The sequence below is a fragment of the Oreochromis aureus genome, linkage group 8 (genome assembly GCF_013358895.1).
Source record: "Oreochromis aureus strain Israel breed Guangdong linkage group 8, ZZ_aureus, whole genome shotgun sequence".
NCBI lineage: Eukaryota > Metazoa > Chordata > Actinopteri > Cichliformes > Cichlidae > Oreochromis > Oreochromis aureus.
The window spans coordinates 19,364,983-19,384,834 of record NC_052949.1 but is presented as its reverse complement, the minus strand read 5'-3'; the positions used below and the strand labels follow the sequence as shown (position 1 = coordinate 19,384,834).

General features: G+C 42.6%; 2 protein-coding genes across 2 annotated transcripts in view; one reads left to right on the top strand and one right to left on the bottom strand.

Moving 5' to 3' along the window:
- The window catches only part of ccdc78 (coiled-coil domain containing 78), a 36,388-nt gene that overhangs the window by 15,480 nt on the left and 1,056 nt on the right, over positions 1–19,852 (top strand). Inside the window, exon 14 of the mRNA XM_039616079.1 lies at positions 19,061–19,097. Coding sequence (XP_039472013.1) covers positions 19,061–19,094 — 34 coding nt within the window. The 3' untranslated portion in view covers positions 19,095–19,097. The remainder of the gene's footprint in view (positions 1–19,060; positions 19,098–19,852) is intronic.
- Positions 474–5,741, bottom strand: metrn (meteorin, glial cell differentiation regulator). The gene is made up of 4 exons (XM_031739415.2): positions 5,155–5,741; positions 4,020–4,453; positions 2,620–2,679; positions 474–2,192 (listed from the first exon to the last, which is right to left on the bottom strand). Exons 1-4 carry the CDS (start codon positions 5,259–5,261, stop codon positions 1,879–1,881), a joined length of 915 nt encoding a protein of 304 aa, XP_031595275.1. The 5' UTR covers positions 5,262–5,741; the 3' UTR covers positions 474–1,878.

Here is a 19,852-nt window from a genome sequence, read left to right as displayed (position 1 = left end):
TGATTGTCTCCTCGTGCACACGCGGTCAGGATAAAGCAGGCGACTGTGTGGCACCTCAGCTCAGCCGGGCCTGCCGTGCCACTCCCTTAATGGCAATTTATTGCTTCCTGTCCTGAAAACGGGAGGCCGAAGACAACAGAATTCTTCTCGCTGGTTTTCGACCTTCCCTTCCCTTCCCTGTCCAAATACCCTCAGGGTCCCAAACAGTCCCTAAATCTCTCCACCCTTTCAGGCCCTCTCGCTCTCTTCAGCCACGCCATTTGTTCTGCGCTTTCAGGAATCTGATTCATGAGCACTTGAAGTGACTTATGTTCTGAGAAAAGGTAGCCACGGAAGAAGCCTTACATGCTCTAATGGAGGCTGACCAGTTTTAATGCATTGGTTCTAAGAGGATTAGGGAGCATGCAAAAGCTCAGTAGAGTAAGAAAACCTTAAAAAGTTAAAGAAAAACACACAAAAACACACATCTGAAATCTGTTTTTTTTAACAGAATATTTTAATAACACAGACAAACATAAAAATAGTCCACAATACTGAGACAATACTTTTTTCATGCTTTTGTTTCTAGACTTTCTTATGAACATATTTACATTCACATTATATTCACATTTACACACAAAAATGGCAGTGTACGCATTAAAGGCATACCGTGTCAGCAGATTATGGTCATTTGGTATGAACCCCTCCTCCTTGCTGATATAGTGCACATCAGATCATTCTTTACAGAACTCATTTCACACATTAAATGCATATTTTATTGTTTTCTTGAGCTAGCCTCGTCCAACCAGAGTAATGTGTCCTTCCAATGAGAGGTTTTTTATTTTATCATCAGTGTATGAACGTTGCTGATTATAAAGAGTTGAGTAGCTTTTACTTTCCATCAGTATGTGAGAGCAGAAAGCAGAAGGCGATCGGACAACAGTCAGATTTACATCTGCTTTGGCAAGACTCAAGCAGCTTTACTCTTTACGTTTAAATACAATCCAAATCCAATCAGTTGTAGTTTTGCAGAAATATTGCATGCAAATTAAACACGTCTAATCTTACAGCACTTATAAAGTTTGCGTCTCCTCACGGAAGCAAAAACGAATCTCAGACCGGCTACATTAGGAAGGTGCTCTCAGCACTATATCGAGCTGTGAAACCTGCTCAGGTAGCCATAGCTTTGTTACTGTACGTGCTCGCATTTATCTGAACATATATTAAATTCTCAGCTGTTTCACTATGCTACATATAGTTGCTTTTTTTAAACATTTATTTGGTTTTCAGTGCTTGCAGCATCACACTTTCTAGATCATTCCCTTTCATTTTTTTTCAGTGCAAGTTGTTTTTAATGTTTCTCTTAGCGTGGACTTTATATAATCTCCTTCATAAAACTAACACTGAAGACAAGTGTCACATTGTCCTGTTATTATCTGATAAAATGCATTATGAATAGACTACAGCAACACCTGTGTGACGCGTACGCTCCACAGGATGTCAGCTGATAGCCTTGAGCTTTTTATAGAGCTTTTCTTTTTTTTCCTGAGTTTCATTGCGATGACTCTCAGTAGGCCTGAATTAATGGAAAGCTTTTTCATCATTACGTCATTTTACTTTGACCATCTTTATGGCATCACTGCTTAAGCTTCGTTTCAGCCGTGTCCTCCCTCAATGTCACGTAAAACCACTGGGCTCTTCGCAACAAGTGACCGCGTATTGCACTGAAATGGTGTCTGAAAAAGTCCATTTCACTCCTCAGGCCTTTGGGAAGACTACGCGAGCCGACAGTCGCCCGTCTCGGCTTCTTCCCGAACGTGGAGCGGGGCTGAGTTTGGTCTGGCGCTCAGCACAGCTTCCAATTTTGCGTCGCAGACGAGCTGCCGCTGAGTTTTTGTCTCAGTCTACGGGCAGCTCGCAGGGTATCTGCTGGGCTGCTTTGGCTATGGTGTAAGCCCTCTGGAAGTCCTTGTAGCGTGGAGCGCAGCCCAGCCAGGCCTCGCCGAAGTGGACTCGGCCGGTGAAAAGGAAGCTCCCGGGTCCGGGTTTGACACCACACTGGAGCAGAGTCCTGATCTCGCCCCGGCTACTCAGGCGGCTATTCCCGGTGAACAACGCGTACTTCTGGCGAAACACGCGGGTGGCGCTGACCTTGATCACGGCCGCTCTTAAGTTCTCATCCTCCTCCACTGACTTGATGTTGCCTCGCACCACTGCAAATTAGGAGGATATTCAGGTTAACATTAAAGCTCATTTCCAGAATAATTATCCAATGCATGTTTTCAGCCTTGGTTCAGACTCTGCGAGCTACCCACAGATAAAAAACCTTAAGAAGTCCCTGACCTGCGTACTAATCACTCTAACTTTTGTTCAGTCAGCTCTACTTCTCCTCAGCCCTTTACAGCTCAATCAGAGGCCTGCAGATTAGTCCACTACTCCTTCTCTAGGGGGGTGATGCTGGGGTTAGTCCACTACGGTGCCTAGGAAGGGTTCCTGCATGAGTCCTGAAGGGTGCAGAGATTTGCTGTTTCACCTTTAACCTTTACTTTTTTTAAGGGGAGATTTGGAGGCACCGTCTTTAAGCTAATCTCACGTCATTAAGATGCAGAGGTCTGGTTTGATGTATATCTAGTAACTTACCAAAATCACTGGTGCAAACAGCCATCAGAATCTCAGTGTTATTGCAGGGTCTGCAGGCGTCTGGAGGGACAAAAAAAAGAAAAGAAAGCTGGAGTCATTTGGTGACCTTAGACAAGACTCTAAACTCCTGGAAGAAGTATGCTAATGTGCTTGAAATCAGGCAGTGCATTTGCAGATCACATGCAGAGGAATGTGATCCAAACCATAAACTGTGCAAAAAAAAAAAAAAAACAGCAACAAAGGGGAGAAAAAAACCTGTAACAGACAGCTGCTACTTTTCCAGTTGGCAATGTAGGACCAGAGGGAGCTGTAAGGTGTGAGGCTCTCCTACCCCAGACAATTTAAAAGGCCAAATGAAACTTCCCCCCGTAAAGCCTTTCAGGGTGTCTGCAGTCACATCTCATCAAAGCCTAGACAGAGGCCAGGGAGAGGGAGAGGGGGGAGGACTTCAAAGAAGCCCGATCCAACTTCTTAGAAAATCCTGTACTTTTCTGTGGAGGCTTGACAGCTTTTATTGAGAACTAAAAAATACTTTAAAAAATAGTTTGGCACCTTACTAAGACACTAAGATTCATAGCGGGTTTTACTGATCGGGCCCAGAAAAGCTTCAGACCAAAACTGTTTGCACTGATTCAACTGTGGACAAAAAAAAAAAGTTCTGGCATTTTTTTAAAAGTTCTCCTTGTGGTTCTTTGGAAAACCTCTTGATAAATGAGATTCCTTCCTCTCCAGTCCACAGCACCCCCCCACTTCCAAACCTAATCAGTGTGTGCCTGTGTGAGTGTGTGTGTGGAGGGGGGGGAGGGAGGGGGGTAAACTCCTACAGACAAGAGGCAACTCAACAAAAGAGGGGAGCATCTCAGCTGGGCAGAGGCCTCCCTGTTGCCTAGACAACGGCAGTAATCCCAGAATACTCATGCAGCAGCCATTCAAAGGGCTCTGGACTCTGGAGAAAGCCCCACATACTGGGCTTTTGTACCCCTCCTCCCCACTTCACCGCTCCCCTTCTCCTACTTCAAACCCTTTGGGGGAAAAATTTGGCCACTTCCTTCTCTCTGCACGGCTGTGGAAAGTCCATGCAGACCGCAGAGGCCTGTTCCGAGTTATGAATCATCCTCAAAGAGGATTTTATGGGGTAATAATATCGTCAGTGGTGAATCACAAACTCACATCTGCCAATTTTATAGAAAGGAAGCCAAAGACCTTTTGCAGATTTAAGAACTGCATGCAGCCAAAGTCCTATTTTGGTCAAACCTGTGAACTTTAAGGTGTTACGCAGGAACTCATGGAGGAAATGTTGTTTCATAAACACAAATAATGTGAAGAAAGGTTCAAGCTTAAGCAAACCCTCCTCAGCACCAACACAGCAGACCTCGTGTGACCTGCTCTCACCTACTCACCTTCAGTGCTAATAGGGTGGGAGTCCAGGGACAGGCGGGCTGTCCAGTCCCCTCTCAGCTCGTAGCGAAATGAGGCGATCCTCCTGCTGATGTCCTGATGCGGTGTAGCCTGCAGGAAGAGGGCCACCCTTTCCCCAGGCAGGCGGCTGAAGCAGCGCACCCTCGGCGGGGGGGAGGATTCCAGGCGGTCTCCTACCAGGAGCTCGAGGACCCCATCTCGCTCCAGGTAGAGCTGGGCTCCGTGGAAGTCCTCAGAGGGCTTGACGCAGGCGGTGATGAGCCCAGAGCTGCTGCCGCTGGGGCCCACCACCATGGAGGGCAGGCGCGGGGACAGGGTGAGGCGCAGGGCTCCTTTGGGATACAGCCAGTCCAGTGTGCCCTCGGAGCAGTGGAGGGAGATCTGCTCCACGCTGCCCTGCTGCTGGGACAAACCGCTGTGAGCAGGAGGAAAAGGGAGAGGAGACAAGGTTAAATAAAGGTTTTTTATGAAGTTTGTTCAGGCCAAAGTTTCCTGAGACATCTGCACACAGCTGCAGGATGGAGGGAGAGGGGATTAAATGTGATCACTGCACATCAGCAATAAAAGTTTGATGTCTGCTGAATAAATATCATTAAAAGTCAACTTTAGTTTCAGACAAGGCGCCGCCTACTGGCAGATCTGCAGAGATGGTGACTCTGAGTGGCATCTACACTCAACTGTAGTGTTTAGAATTTATAAATATATGTAAAAAAAAAATATATATATATATATATATATATATATATATATATATATATATATATATATATATATATAAAAATTGAAAAACATGTCTGTAGTAAAGAGTAGCCTCCAACAGCTGCACATGTAGTGTGTATTTTCTCCATGCATGCTATTTAATCTTTCAGTCTCCTGCCCGTCTGACCCTCCGTGCCTCCCGCAGACACCCCAGAGGCGCAATCGCAGCAGAGCCCCGCAAACATTTAAACTGCACCGCAGTGACAAGTCTCGGCTTGTCGCATTCACTCAAACGCCGACCACACGAACAGGAGGCACCTGTAAGCGTCTCTGAGCGGGCATTTTTAAATCCACTTTTCCATCATGCCCAGTGAACACACACTCACACACACCACAGATCAAATGTGAGATACTTGCCTGCCTCTCCAGCTGCATTGGTCTTCGGAATAGTTTGAAAGGCTCACGTGGAAAAGGCTAAAAAGTAAAATCCACACTGCGTAAATCCAAACCCCAAAGCCGGGCATGTTGGATGGATGATGCAAAGTAAGGTGGAGGGAAAAAAGATTATTCCAAAGCGCCGATGTCCTAAATCTCAGTGAGTAAAAAAAAGTCTATAAAACAAATAATAATCTACTTCTGATAACCTCCATAACTTTGTACCCTCTTATCCTGATGCGTACGATAAGAGACTACAGCTCCCGCACTCGCTCTCCGGGGCCGATGTGAGTGTGGAGGTGCGGAGCTCTGAACTTATCCCCCCTCAGGAAAACTTCACGGGCCAATCAGATTGGAGCGAGAGAAACTTTAAACCGCTCGCCCAGCAGAGGGGGCAGGGAGGGAGGTCTGACCCTGAGAGTGAGCAACTGTATCCAAGGATGGAACCGAGTAACAATTCACTATTGTGTCTGCATACAAGATACAAACGAACTGGCCTGAGTGAGGAGTGAGTGTACAGAAAGTACTGCAGTTTAAAGACACCCCCACCCCCACCCCTCCTCCACACACGACTGAGAAGTTTTCATCACCTCCATTAGTTTCACTTCATCCTACATCGTCACTTCTGCTTGTACTTAATTTATATTTAATATTCTAGAAAAATATATGAATAAAGTAAGTTTTTAGTGTATGTGTTGCTCAGAACAATGCTCTTACTTTTAAAGAAAGCTCTGCAGTTTTATTTCTCGGGCGAAGAACAGACACAGCTCATGAATGCGAAGTAAAAGTCGGCGGATGGATACAAATATCGATCATACCAAAGCTGGTTTTGTGTTAAATTAATTACTTTTTTGGGAAAGAAAAACTATACTTCAAACATGCACCATTAACCTTTTTGTGTTGACTGCAATGCCTATTTTATTTTTAGCTTATAGCACATTTAAACAGCAGAAGAAGAAGTGACCCCAAATTCTTTAGAGACAGGCGTATTTACACAAAAACCCAGTTTCAAACTACATGAAAACTACGATAATTAGTTAAATTATCGTAGAAAGTAAAAAAAAAAAAAAAAAATCACAGTGGTCATTAAAATGTGTTTGAATTTGAAAATTAATGATGATTTATCGATTAAATGTACAAGCAATTCTGGCCCTGTTTTTACTTGGCACAGCACTGACGTTAAGGTCAAATATTTAAACGAGGCGGGATAAAAACATGTCTAAAAGAAATATAGAAATAACGACTTCCTTGTGAACGAGTTGAAAAGCTTGGTTTTGTGCAAAAAAAAGAAAAAGAAAAGAAAAAGAAATAAAGAAAAAACCCACTTTGTGTTGAAGCCATGGTTGTAAGATTTAAGCAAAGACAGAACAAGTTTATTCAAAGTTATAATTAAGTATATTTGCCTACTTAAAGCTTTTCAGTGCTCAGATTTATAGTGTAGTTCAGCCCTGACCCACTTCAAAGACCTCTAAATGTGCAGCGAATATGTAACACCTACTATTATAGAAGTAAATGTCAGTTGAAACAGGGCAAAAGTACAGACGTGCAGAGTAGTTCAATAACGCTACCCTCACTTTCACACATATATGATGGTGATGAAGATCTAGCCACCTCTGCTGGTTGTGCCCTCTGCCCTCACCGCCCCCCCGCCGCGCTTCTCTTTCATGTCGCGGTACTTATAACCAAATCAAATATTCTTTTGTGCCAGTGCTGCCATCCATCTCCCTGAGCGAGTAGCTTTCTGTGGAAGTGCATGCATTCTTGCACCCCTGTGTGTGTGTGCCTGTGTGCGTGTGTGCGCGTGTGATGAATGTCTAGACCCCTCCGATGGAGTTATGACAAGGCCTCAGAGCAACACAAAGGCACATGTGCAGAAATCCAGCTGCTTTATTGTCTGCGGCAGGACGGAGCTTTGCTGTCTGTGGGGCATTTCAAAGGAGCAGAGTTTAAAGCACAAAGCGATGGCGGTGCTGGTGAGTTGGTGAAAGACACATGAATATATTTAGTACCTAAACTTAGTTATAGACTTCAAAGACATGCCACTGCATCCACATGTGCACAGTCAGGTTTGCACACTTCGACATGTACATGTGTCTGTTAAAACAAAAGCTACACACACGCCTCGTGACCTTGTTATGACCTCAGCTGGAGTTGTATCCAGCCTGGATCACATTCAGTGCTTTTATGTAATGTGGCTATATGCACATAACACGTACGCTTTAAGCACTGATGTGGTTTTCTTTTCTTTTTCTTTTTTTTTTTGATGTGCAACACTAAAATAAAGCCAACAGTGTGAAATAACTCAAGCTATGTCCAAAGCTAAGATTCTGGCCTTTTGATTTTCTTTCCGTCTCCATCACATATTTTTAAAGTAAGCACTTAACCTGTGCGACAAAGATGTGGCATTACTCGGCATGCCAGTTTCACAGGACCCTTGTGTTTGATGCACACAGCGAAAGAACAACAAATTACATAAGCTGCAATCAAACCGTGTGCGCGAGTTACGATTAAAGGTCACTTTGTGTACGTGAACCGACCGACCTGGTTGCTTCCGTCCTGCATCCAGAACAATGCCATCTTTGACTGTAATGAAACACTGCCTGTTTGTCCTCATACTTTAACCACTGAACCAGATTCTCGCAGTGGTTCCTCTCCCTTCTCTCCCTCTCTCTGTGTTTCTGCTGCTGCGTTCTCACCAGCACGCCAATGTGAATGTCTTCAAACAGTGCTGTTGTATAGATACGAGAGTTTGCGTGCATGTGTTAGTCCTGTGTCTGTTTGCTTGGTAATACTGTACTCCTCTGTGAGGGGGGTCTTCCCAAACACAGAGAGGATGTAGTGGCAGTGTGGTGTTAGTGGTATTTACGGGGCCTTGATATTCTGTAACTTTCTCTCACTGTCTCTTCTCGCTGCTACGGACATGATGACAGGGGTTTAAAAAAAAAGAAGTGAGCAAGAACCACCTAGATGATGTCATATTGGGATTTTAGTGTGAAAAAAGGGGCCTACAGATTTACAACAGGAGGAAAGTGAGTGTTAAGTATGGATAAAGCCTGTATAAATGCAGAAAGACACACCGCTTAATCGACATCTTACAAATTTATACAGCTTTATCACCACTTTCGACTTGTTTTGATGACTTTGATCATATTGGAGGACCACAAGAACCCTGAGCTTTGGACGTTGGTGGTCATAAAAGAGAGTGATCACAATAACGTTGTTCAAGTTTGGTGTAGCGGCAGTAGTCTCTGCAAAAGACTTGATATGAGTCGAAAAGTTAAAGCGTCCTTGTTCCCAGACTATTCTGCAGCTTCCCATGGCACCTTGGTTCTAATCTGGTTAATCTGAAATCATTGCTGTTTGTTTTCCTGCACAGAGCCTGCTGGTAATGAGATCTAAGACCTTGTCAGGATGCTCTGATAATAAGCCTATGCTAAGGGAGGCAGTACAAATATGCCCCTCTCTCCACAGGATTGTGCTGTGTGCTGTGTTTTGCCTGGAAAATTTGTTAGGTTAGTCATGGGAAACGGTTTTAACATAACTTATAGAGTCTGGGACGCACACTGAGAAAAACCTTGAGACGCCAAATGTCCAAATGGATGGTGGATGGTAACGTCAAGGTTACATTGTAATGAGGGAAAAAGAGAAGGAAGAGGTGAAGAGGAGCTAAAAAAAGCGGGGTCATGGTAGCCAAAGAGTGAAAGAATCAATTTATAATAAAGCGAGCTAGTCCCACTCATATATTACAAACACAGTCTTGAAATAGATGCTCTAGCACCAACCATCACAGAAATCACTCTTTTCACTGGTTGTGTCTCGCTGAGGAGCTCCTCCGCCATATTTGACACCAGTCTCACGGACAAGTCCAGGGCCAATCTCCTTGGTATCTCTCTGGCTTCTCCATCCTGGTGCTCTGTGGTCTTCCTGCTTGTGACACTTGTGTACATGTTCTGTGACTCCTCTTCCATGACTGCCCGCACCTCCCATCTTTATGCAGTGTGAGCAGGTGTGGAGATTTTCTTTGATTAAGGTGTGGGTAGGAAGCCAAAACAAACCAAAAAAACAGAGTTTGTACAATTCTGTGGAGCTTGAAAGTCAATATTTGGTATGAACACCTTTACTTTTCTTTACAGCCTCAATTTGCTTCTTTTCTTGTAGTTCTACAGTCTTTTTGAAGGACATTTAAAGCTCTTCTTAGGATGTTTGCTGCCTTTTGATCTGTTCTCTGTCAAGATGATCCCACACAGGTCTGGGCTCTGGGGAGGCCAATCCATGACAGATAGTGCTCCACTGTGTGTTTTTCTATCCATCGCTGTCATGCTGAAAAATGAAGCCGTTACCAGTCAAACACAATATCTTACTGTACTTTTCTGTAATGGTGTTTCCATCAGGACGTGACATGACTTTCAGACACTCTTCATCTGATGCAGATAGCTTTTCAAGCCTGTCTTTTCTACTTTAGTCCTTCATTTGTTAATAACTGTGTTATCTTTGGTGTTTTTCATCATTTCAGCTACATAAATGAGAATAAATGATTGCTGCTAGTAATAAATTGCCTAAAGATTTGTGCACAAACATCTGTGATGCCTCTAATAATAAAAAATTCCCACATTTTGTTAAAATCCTTAAAAGAAATGTTAAAACTCTTAAATCTGTTATCTAAAATTAACCATACATCAGGGCATACAGCAAAAGCAGCTTACTGAGGCACTGCAACGACTCAGTGAGAGGACTCGTTATAGTGGCGTTTCCTCAGCTCTCTATGCAGGTGATGGGCTCCTGTTCTGGAGTCAGACTCGAATTGCGGCTCGAGGCTGTGAGAAAAGCCGTCGCTCTGAGCTCGGAAAAAACTTGTGCTGATTTTTTAACCATCAGGCCTCCATGAGAGCCGCATGTGAAAACTGACACCTGCTCTCTCATTGCACTTTCTCAGGGTCCTGATTGTGTGTGTGTTTGTTTGTATGACAGTAAATTTCTCATTGTGCCTCTCATGTTGGTTGCATAGTGTGTGTGCGTGCGTGTGTTAGTGTAAAGCCCAGTGGGAAACAGAATACAAGAGGGTCCTACACCACATAAACAAAGTCAGGCAGGGCTGATAGCAAACGCAGCTGGAAACGCACAGAGGCGCCCTGAGAACGCTCTCTAATGCTTCCCTAAACATGTAATAGATCACTTAGCTCCACTGTCACAATCCTCTCATACTCTGTGTGCTTTAACGTTCTCTGTTGGGATCTCACATAACGTTTACATTAAGATAAGTATTGATATCATTTAATACCAAAACACGTAATGTTTCAGAAATATGATTTTCTCTCCACAGAAAGCTCTCACCTGATAACTCCTTCTGATTCCTTCTTTCTTTTGTGGCCAACGCACCCGACCCCCGTGCTTTTATTTTAGCTTAAATACGCTTTTAAAAAAATCAGATGTATCACTGTCATCCATGTTTGTGTCTCTTTAAGGCACTTTCTGCAAGTTAATTTTTTAAAGTGCTTTTATTTTATTTTTTTATGGCTCCTTTTTTTCAGCAACTCCAAATATAACCTAATTATAGTGTCTGAGGTCAAAGGTCACAGCTGGGTCCCCTTGGGGACATTTCATTAGCAAAATGGAGGGAAGAAGCTGCTGCTGTCTAAAAGGGACGTCTCCCTCTATTGTGCCGAAATTTGAATTTTAGGTTTTGTTTCCTCTTTTAAAAATGAATATTTTTTATCTGCAATGAGTAAATACTTACAAATAAATGCATTGAAATGGGTTCTTTGCTATAATTTTATAGTACTTGAATTACATGTTACCATTTTTTGCTACTTAATCCTTCTCATCTCTTACATTTCTTGAGGAAATATTCTACTCTCTGCTACACTGCACATCTAAAGTTACTACTGTTGCGACCCATGGGCTTTAAATTGTGTGAGATGGTCATTATGGGAATTTTTCCGCCTCCACCTGTATTTCCATGTTCTTAAACGGATCCAGATACTGGTCTGGAGTGCTGATTAAAGCAGTAAAGGCCTCATAATGATACCAGCACCATCCTGTGTTATCTAATAATAACTTTGTTTTCCATAACCATCATAAATGTCTCCAGACATTCGGTTTCACTTTGTTATTAGATAGCCTTTGTGCACTGCTGGGACAAAACCACCAGCCTGTCATTAATTTATTTTATTCATTTAAATGAAATGATGTGTGTAGTGGCTCCATGGTGTAGCGGTTTGCAGATTTGCCTGGTTTCATTTCAAGGGGACGAAAAACAAAATATGCCAGCTATAAATATGTGGACCTGCTGTGGTGAGCTATTGTGAATGAGGGAATAGCAAAGTGGTTTTTAGTGTCTTGTCCCTCCCAGCTCCTTCAAAGTGCTAACCTGTAAAAGTGTCAGGGTGATAAAGAGTGATTATCCTTAAAGCCTGATAAAGATTCCACCTCAATCCTTCCAAACAGGCCAGATCCAGAAGCTTATCTTAGTGTAAATACATGATGATAGTGTCATTGGACTAATAGTGATTTAAACAGGCAGAGCGTCACTGCTGCGGCCAGCCTCGATGGCCTTTGTGTCGATTCTCACATTCTTTAGTGCTCAAACGAACACGAGGGAATAGCTGAGCTCGGGGGTAAACAGATTCCTCTTTAAAGTGGTTTTTAACACAACGTCGCCGCTGTTAACTCTTTTTTTCTCTTTCTTTTTACTCTTTTGATTGTAAGCAGCAGGGAGGGAAGAAAAAGGGCCAAATAAAAACACATCGTAGCCACCGAGGAATGCAACAGGAAGTTTCCTGTGGTACGTGAGGTTTGGTGGTAATTTTAGACTACAAAGCTTTTGGAGACAGCGCCACAGCTTTTGATTGTAGCCAGATTAAAGCGAACTCCTTTACAAATACTACATTCCTTCATTAGATCACGGTGTGCGGGCGGGTGAGCTCGTCTTGATTGTTTGGCATTTATTGGCCAAATCAGGTCTGCAGATGGTTTGCTTTGCCTGTTTTTTGGAGGGAAACCCACGTTAGTTGTTGGCCTTTAGAGCGCAGCATCTCCAGCCTCTTTCACTTCACGTTTATGACTCTCATTAATTACCAGCGCATCTCCCAATCCCACTCTTTGTAGTCCAGATGAGAGTATTGTTATCAGCGGCCCAGCGGCGCTGTAATAGCGCATCAGGCCGGGATGTGTTTGATGGGCAGTGTGTTTGCTGGAGCCCAGCTGGGGGTCAGACAGGGCAACCCCGCTGTCGTTCTTAGTGTGCCGATTCTCTACCCCCCACACTTCTTCTAATTGGCCGAATAAGTTTGGAGGGAAAACTTAGGAAGAAGCAGGATCCCTCCAAAATTCACAATAGGTGTAGTGTTTTACATATGTCCACGGGAAAGACAGATGTTGTCCCACTCGACCACATCCACATTTGAATACCTTTATTTGGATACAATGGGGGAATATACAAAGGGGCTATGTTTTGGCGGTCAAGGCAGATGCATAATTTTAGCAGTCGAGAAGAGTCCACGCTCTGAGTGATGGGGATTGCTTTCACGGGAAATATGCACTTTTAGATTTTTCACCACCAGATGTTACATAGATACAACATTGTCAGTAGATCGCAGGACAAGTTCCTAAGTTTGAAAATGGGCTATATTCTAACATAAGACATGTATTTTTGTGTCCTTACATTAAGGAAAGTCCTGGAAATAATATATGTTTTTAAGAGAATATACACTTTATAAACTATTTTGATATTAAGGAAATAGTTAAACATTTTGATCGTAGAGCACTTCTGCCATGTTTCAAAGTTTCTATAAGTAGTTAGTTAGCTTAGCTTAGTTAGCTTAGCATAAATTCCAGAAAAAAAAGGAAAGTCTGCTCTTTTTAAAGACATGAAACTAACACTCAGTACCTCTGAATCTTTTTAAACTTACCATAATCTTTATAAAGATCAAAGTATAAAAAAATGATTAATTCAGCAGGAGTTTCTAGACTGTAGGCTAAGCTAAGCTAATTGGCTCCTGGCTCCAGTAAAATTAGGGGAGGGTCATTCTTCTTTTCAAACTCTTGCCGCTGAAGCAATTAAGCATAGTCGAACTGTTCCTTTAATGGCACTCACAGAATATATGTGCGTCACCGACAAAGAAATGGCAACAAATATTGTCTTTACACCCCCGAATATCTCACTCTGCTTCAGTTTTATGCGATATTACGCATCAAAAGTCCCCGCTGTATCACTCTCAGCTCACTTTTACACAATCACAAGGTCTCAGGATGTTTGAGCAGATCAGAAACACGTGTAAAAGGCTGAAAACTTCCAAACAAAAGAACTGAATGGTCAGTTTTTTTTTCCCTTTCTGCTGCTTGGCTGTACTTCAGCACCTCCTCCTCCTCTTCCTCCTCCCCTGCACTCCGTCCACTTCTGAATTGAGTTCGGTCAGCCCGGGTCATCCTCGGCTGGGCAGATTATAATTAGTCTGCCTGCACGCATACAGAGACACATACAGACTTTAAACTTTAAACCCCCTCTTACAATGGTCCTCTCAGACAATAGACACATGCCAATACCATGACCCCCTCGGCTAGCTCTCCGTGCACAAAAACGCCACGGTTACCCTAAAAAACCCTCCACCGTCAGCGCTCGGCAGAAAAAGGCAAAGAGATGTGACAAGATTACATTTTCATCTATCACATTTGACCTTGTAGCACTAAAAATAATGAAGAATTTAACAGGTGCTAAATCTCAGCTGTGAAATGTTGCCATCACCTCGATGTCTTAAGTTTCAGGTGATAAAGTTGATTAGGTGTCACGGTTTCAAAGCTGGGACGCTGTGAAGTTTGCACCCAAAGATGGTTTATTGAGCTTTATGTTCAACCAACACTGATTATAATGATCTGAGGTCGCTGCTTTCTGCTTTTCCCCAGTGTTATCGAAATCCGGCTGCACGCACCGTGACATGTTGTGATTTTATTGTGCATTAAAATGTGATTTTCACTTTGAGAAAAACATCAGAGGATCGCTGGAGAAGGTAAAAGTGACCGCATCAAGTAACAGTTATTCTACAAGAACGAAATTAAGTGATTTACGGATCAGTCGTCCAGCCTTATAAGTAACTCGAGAATCTTCGCATTTCAGCCCCCAGGTGACAATTAAAATCTCTGAAAAGAGCCTCAGTAGGAGCATAATTGTGCACCGAATCAGCATCCAGAGCTTCCTTTATCTCTCACCATCTTTCATCAACTCCATTCAGCCTCCTCAGTGATCTGCAGATCTTCCCCGAGTCCCTTTTGATCTAATTTTTTAAAAAATGCCATTGCACATGGCCCTGCCCTCCCCTTTGCTCTCTCAGCACCTGCGCTGCAGTGTCCTCCAGCTCATCAATGAACCTGCCTTTCAACGATGTATACATCTGTTGCAAATGAGCTTGCCTTTGTTGGGGGGAGGAAGCCCTTGAGGGAACCGCCAAAAACAAAGTTTGGTGTCTCCCCGGCTCCAGTAAACCCCGACATCCCCCCCTCCACGTCTCTCTCACATACACGCACACCTCTTACTTCAGGGGTATCATATCACCAGCCCCTCGGGGTATAGCTGTGCGCAGGCCTCGGATGTTCTCGTGGTAACAGGTGTATTTGAATGTATACAACAGGTGGGAGAGGGCTTCGTTTTTTAGCTTTAACAGAGTTTTTTCGTGGTTTTATATTTTTAAAAAGTCTATTTTTATGTTAAATATTGGACATAATGAACAATATTGTTTACACTTCATACAAGAAGATGGGATCTCTGCAGGATATTAGGATTTCCACAAAGCATAGCTAAGGCGATAAATATTTATCTCACGGCTCCAAGTGGTTATTTGCCTTTATTTGCCTGACCCGCCACTGATGAACAGTGGAAGCTGACGGAGGGGAGGGGAACGACCGGAGACAAAACTGGGTCTGTCCTCTCACTGAGTGTCTCCTCAATAGACGTGGTTTCTTTCTGCAGTCAACTGTGCAGGGCAGATAAGTGAGAAAGCAAAGAAGGGATCGAGAAGAGGAAGCGGGAACTTGCTGAATAATTAGAAGCGTGAAGTATGGTCCTGAACTGCCTGACACATTCATGCGTGCACGCATATGCATGAGCGCACACACGCACTCATACTTTTCCTCTTTATGCCACGGACGCACCCACACACACAAACACACACACACTTATATACGCGCTAAAACACGCATTCATACTTGGTCCCAACTGAAGGATTTGGGCCCTATCTGCACATGTATGCGGGTTAATCAGGGCCTCTTAACAGACAGAAAGCAAAGGGTCACTCGGGGTGAGGTGTTTGTGATGGAAATTTGGACGGCAGGCGTAGGAAAACAAAGCTAGAGACAAGACGCCCCAGAGACGACATACTTTACACATGAGATAACACACAGTGAAGTTACAAAAAAACCCCAAAACTTCCCTTAAAATAGGATCACAAAGGCTTTTTCATTCATTCTACTGATAAGCGTCGCTGCAGCGGCGCTTATCAGTCAATCATTGAATCGGGTGTGGAAAAGCATCTCATCGGGTTATAAATATCTTATATTGGAATCCACACGGACAATTTTGGTGTGGCCTCCATGGCTCAATGTATGACTATTAAACCAGGTTACTTGCTCCCCAGGTTGCCACGGTAATTGCCACAGACTTTCCTGACTCCAGGACCTGTACCGAAGCTACGATGTTGCCCTGCTCATTCCTTCACATACAGGCCACGTCTCGCCTTGCTGGGTATAGATGGTGCATTGATTGGGGACGACCAGTCCGAGGCTGAGAAATTTCACAAAGATGGGATTTAATGGCCCTTCGATTGAGCAGTTCTGAAAAGGTAACCTCTGACCCTACCCAGCCTTAACCCCCAGCATCTCCGCCCATCCTCCAGGGTCCAGTGCTTGTCATCGGTCATTTGTCAAACTCCTCGCACTGATCTGATTACCGTCCAATTTAGGATCTGCCGACTACACACTTCTAGGATCAAGACAAGCTGCTTTTCAGCAACTTTACATGACAACAAATAGCTGGATTGTTATGGGAAGACTAAAGAGACGAGTATTTGTTCTATTCACACAGAAAACTTTAGATAGAGGCCAAACTCGGTGTCTGCTAATGGCCATGCATTCTTCATCTAATGAATATCTGATAGGCAGTTTGTATTAAACTGGTTAAGAATGGAAAGTATTGTTACCACAGGTTAACAGAGAAAATATGGATTATGTAAAAGATCGAGGGGGAAAAACAAATCAGTCACTTAAAGGTTAATCCAGAGTTTCTCACGCTGATTCCATCCAAATCTAATGATTAACAGCTGAAACAGGAACATGTTGTGTGTTCATCATTCAGCTATGCTGGTGTTTACATTAGTCCACACCAGCACAGTTAATTTTACACTCGAGCAGTTCTGAAATGACTCCCAGCATTTCCTGAGTGTCTGAAAATGTATTTATTTTATGGTGTCATCCAAACTTTCCACTATCACACCAACATTCCTTTCTTTGTGATATCCACTTTCGGCTAAAAACTGGAATTTTTTTTTTTACTGAATCTTTATTTAACTATGTAACTCTCATGGTGGTTGGTTATTTTGCAAGGGAGACTTGGTCAAGGTGGTACGACTGTGGTACGTTTTTGGGCAGGAAAACAAATCATCAGGTGGATGAAAAAACACAATAATGAAAGCCTGGGGACAATGTGTAATGGCTGAAAGAATACATCATTGAACGCGTGTTTTTAAGGTGTGTCACTGAGGCTAAAGCCAATCACTGTAAACCATACTTTGGCTTCAAAATGTTTCTCCGTGACTCATTGTGGTTACAACCCTAAACTCTGAGCTTCCTCCCAAGTGTGTTGGTGTTCATTTTGGACATCATTTCTCTAACAATCAGATATGTTGGCTTGGGTTGCTGCATTGTCTGGCTCTTAAACCACTTTGTCTCAGATGTCCATTTAAAGAAGATTTTTTTAGGCCTCTTATTCTAATGTGCAAGTCTCTCACAGGACACCACCACTAAATACTTTCATTTTTGTACCCAGTAAGCTTTATGTAGTTTGCCTCTGACGAGCTGATAGGCTTCAGAGTAATGCGCCCTTTTACCATTTTTTAGTTACAGTGTCACTTAAGTGTGTTCATATGATTTAAATCAACAACATTAAAATATACTTATATACTTTCCAAATTTTTTCGACATGTATATATCAATTTTCCATAGGAGAAACTCATTTATCCATCTAAATGCCTACAAGAGCATAAAAGCAACAGTGTCTACTTTCAGGGTGAGCTAATATTATGTTGCTAACAAGCTAATAACTAACATGCTAGCTAAAAATAAACACTACTCAGTCAAGCTTTTGTTCTTGGCTCCTGCTGTTTATGGCTGTTTATAGTATTTAATTTCAGGAACAGCTTCATTACATGAGAAGGAAATATTCAGTCTTTATTTATTTAATTTAATCTAGTAAAACTAATTGAAGAGTAATCTTAGCTAACAACGTTAGCTGTTAGCTCCTTCTAACTATTCTCTCACATTCACTGTAGTTTTGCAGAGGTCAGTGGGTTGAATCTAGTTTGTGAAATTTCTTAATCCAATCCACAGAAAAGAAAAAAATGAAACTGGAGCTTTTTAAATAGCGGCTTAAGAGCTATGTATAAATAAACAAATATGATTCTCTGTGCATCTACTTGTCTTTGTATACAGTTCTAGAATAAACAAATGGAAAGCAATGGTTTCCATTTCTGTCTGACTCCTCTGAAAGGCATCTTTATTGTAACTTTACGTTTATACAATGCAATTTCCAGCCCCCTACTATAAGACTATCATAACTAAATGTATAACCCTGATTTTAACCTAATTCTAACCCCAGTGAGTGCCCAGTTTGGGACCCCTCTCATACGCTAAAATAAGCCTGAACACACACACATGCAGCACATGCGTAGCCCCTGGCTCATTATGGCTGCTTTAGCTCCTTTGGATTGTTTTGGGTAGGGCTGTGGGGGTGGGGACAGGGTGGAGACCAGTGACCCCGGAGAGCCTGACCTGAGGGGACATTTGAAGAGTTAAGGCAGAAGCTGCACAAAGGCAGAGACAACCACCACACAGGGAGGGAAAGTCACTTTTTGGGTACTCCTGCTGGGTCCTTCTCTCCTGTGGAGATCCCCATTGATCTTTTTAACCCCCAAGTTAAAAATACAGTGATTAGTCATCACTGGTAAACTCCACAAGCTTTACCAGAACAACTGCTTTTCAGTTGATAATGTAATGAATTAGCCTACAACTGAGAAAAGTTCATTATAATTAAAACAAACTCAATCTGTCCCTGTACAGCCTGCAATCGAAATGAGAATAAGATGGAAAATAAAATGTTATTCCTAATTAGATGCCAGCAATACCGATGGTTAACGCGGTGCTAAATTAAGAGTGGGTGAATTTCCCAGTGCATCCCTGCAGTAGTCTGAGACAGGAGGTTTGATTTCCCTCCAAAATCTCGGCCCTATTATACAGACCACTAAGCAGCTGCCTCCATCCCCAGCCATCACACATCAATCCACGGTAGTGTGGGTGTGTGTGTTTTTTTGTTTTTTTTTAAGTGAGGGTATTCCAGCTAGTCAGCTGTTAACCCCCCAGGGTGTGAAAGATTGTTGGACTAACACTGCAGGTTTCCAAAACAAACTCTTTGATTTCAGCTTAGTTGAATAAAATGATGAGAAAGATGTTGATTATATGGAGATAGTTGCAACTAGTCTGACAACATTAAAAACGTGTGCTATTTAGAGTTTTAGTATTTGGTTTATTAAGAGTTTAAAAGAGTTTTTTTGGTTATTTTTTTAAACTTTGCAATGATTGATTCAATGCTCGTTAATAAAGCACATTCTGTTCCCTGTTTGTTTTTGTGCAGGACCCTGATCCAGACACAGGATCCATCTTTTTAGGAGGTAAAGTTGATGAGCTGTTTCACCCCCCTCCCTTTGTCAGAAAGTGTAATCAGGGCTGCAGAGGTGTGTGGATGACCTTTGACTCCTCTGGTATCTCTGGCTTTTCTCTTACTTGCCTGTGGGGCAACAGTAGGATATCTCTCATTTAACTCTTAACCTGAGGAGGCAAATTTCGCAACTTTAGCACGTTTAGAGTTAAGATGCATTAAAAGGACAATTACAAAGCCAGCTGGTCTTTTTTTTTAATGATTACAAAACTATTGACGAGGCAAGAGGAAAATACCAGAGGAAACCCAATGTAACCCACATCTAATCCTATTCAAATTACATAAAAAATATGGCAAGCACTAATGCGGTTCATTTTATTTTGTATTTTGTAATTAAGATCACAGTTAACAATGACCCTGTTTTATTAGTTATTGGCACATGTGACAAATCTATATTTTTTAGTTGTTACAGTATCAGTAACACTAAGGATACAGCCTAAATTACTTTTCACTAGAATACGTGTAGGACTATGCAAGAATTATGATGATCAGGATTAACTGAGCTGAAGGCCATGCACCATATGGGAGTATATGCACGCAGTATATCCAACACATGCAGGTGGAAGACCATTTAAGGCTTTAAACACAAACAGTGCACTTGGATTCTGTAATCCACAGGGAGCCGGTGCAAGCCTGCTAACAGTGGAGTAATGTGATCTCTCTCTTTTTTTGTCCCACTCTATAATCTGGCAGAGATGAAGATATGTC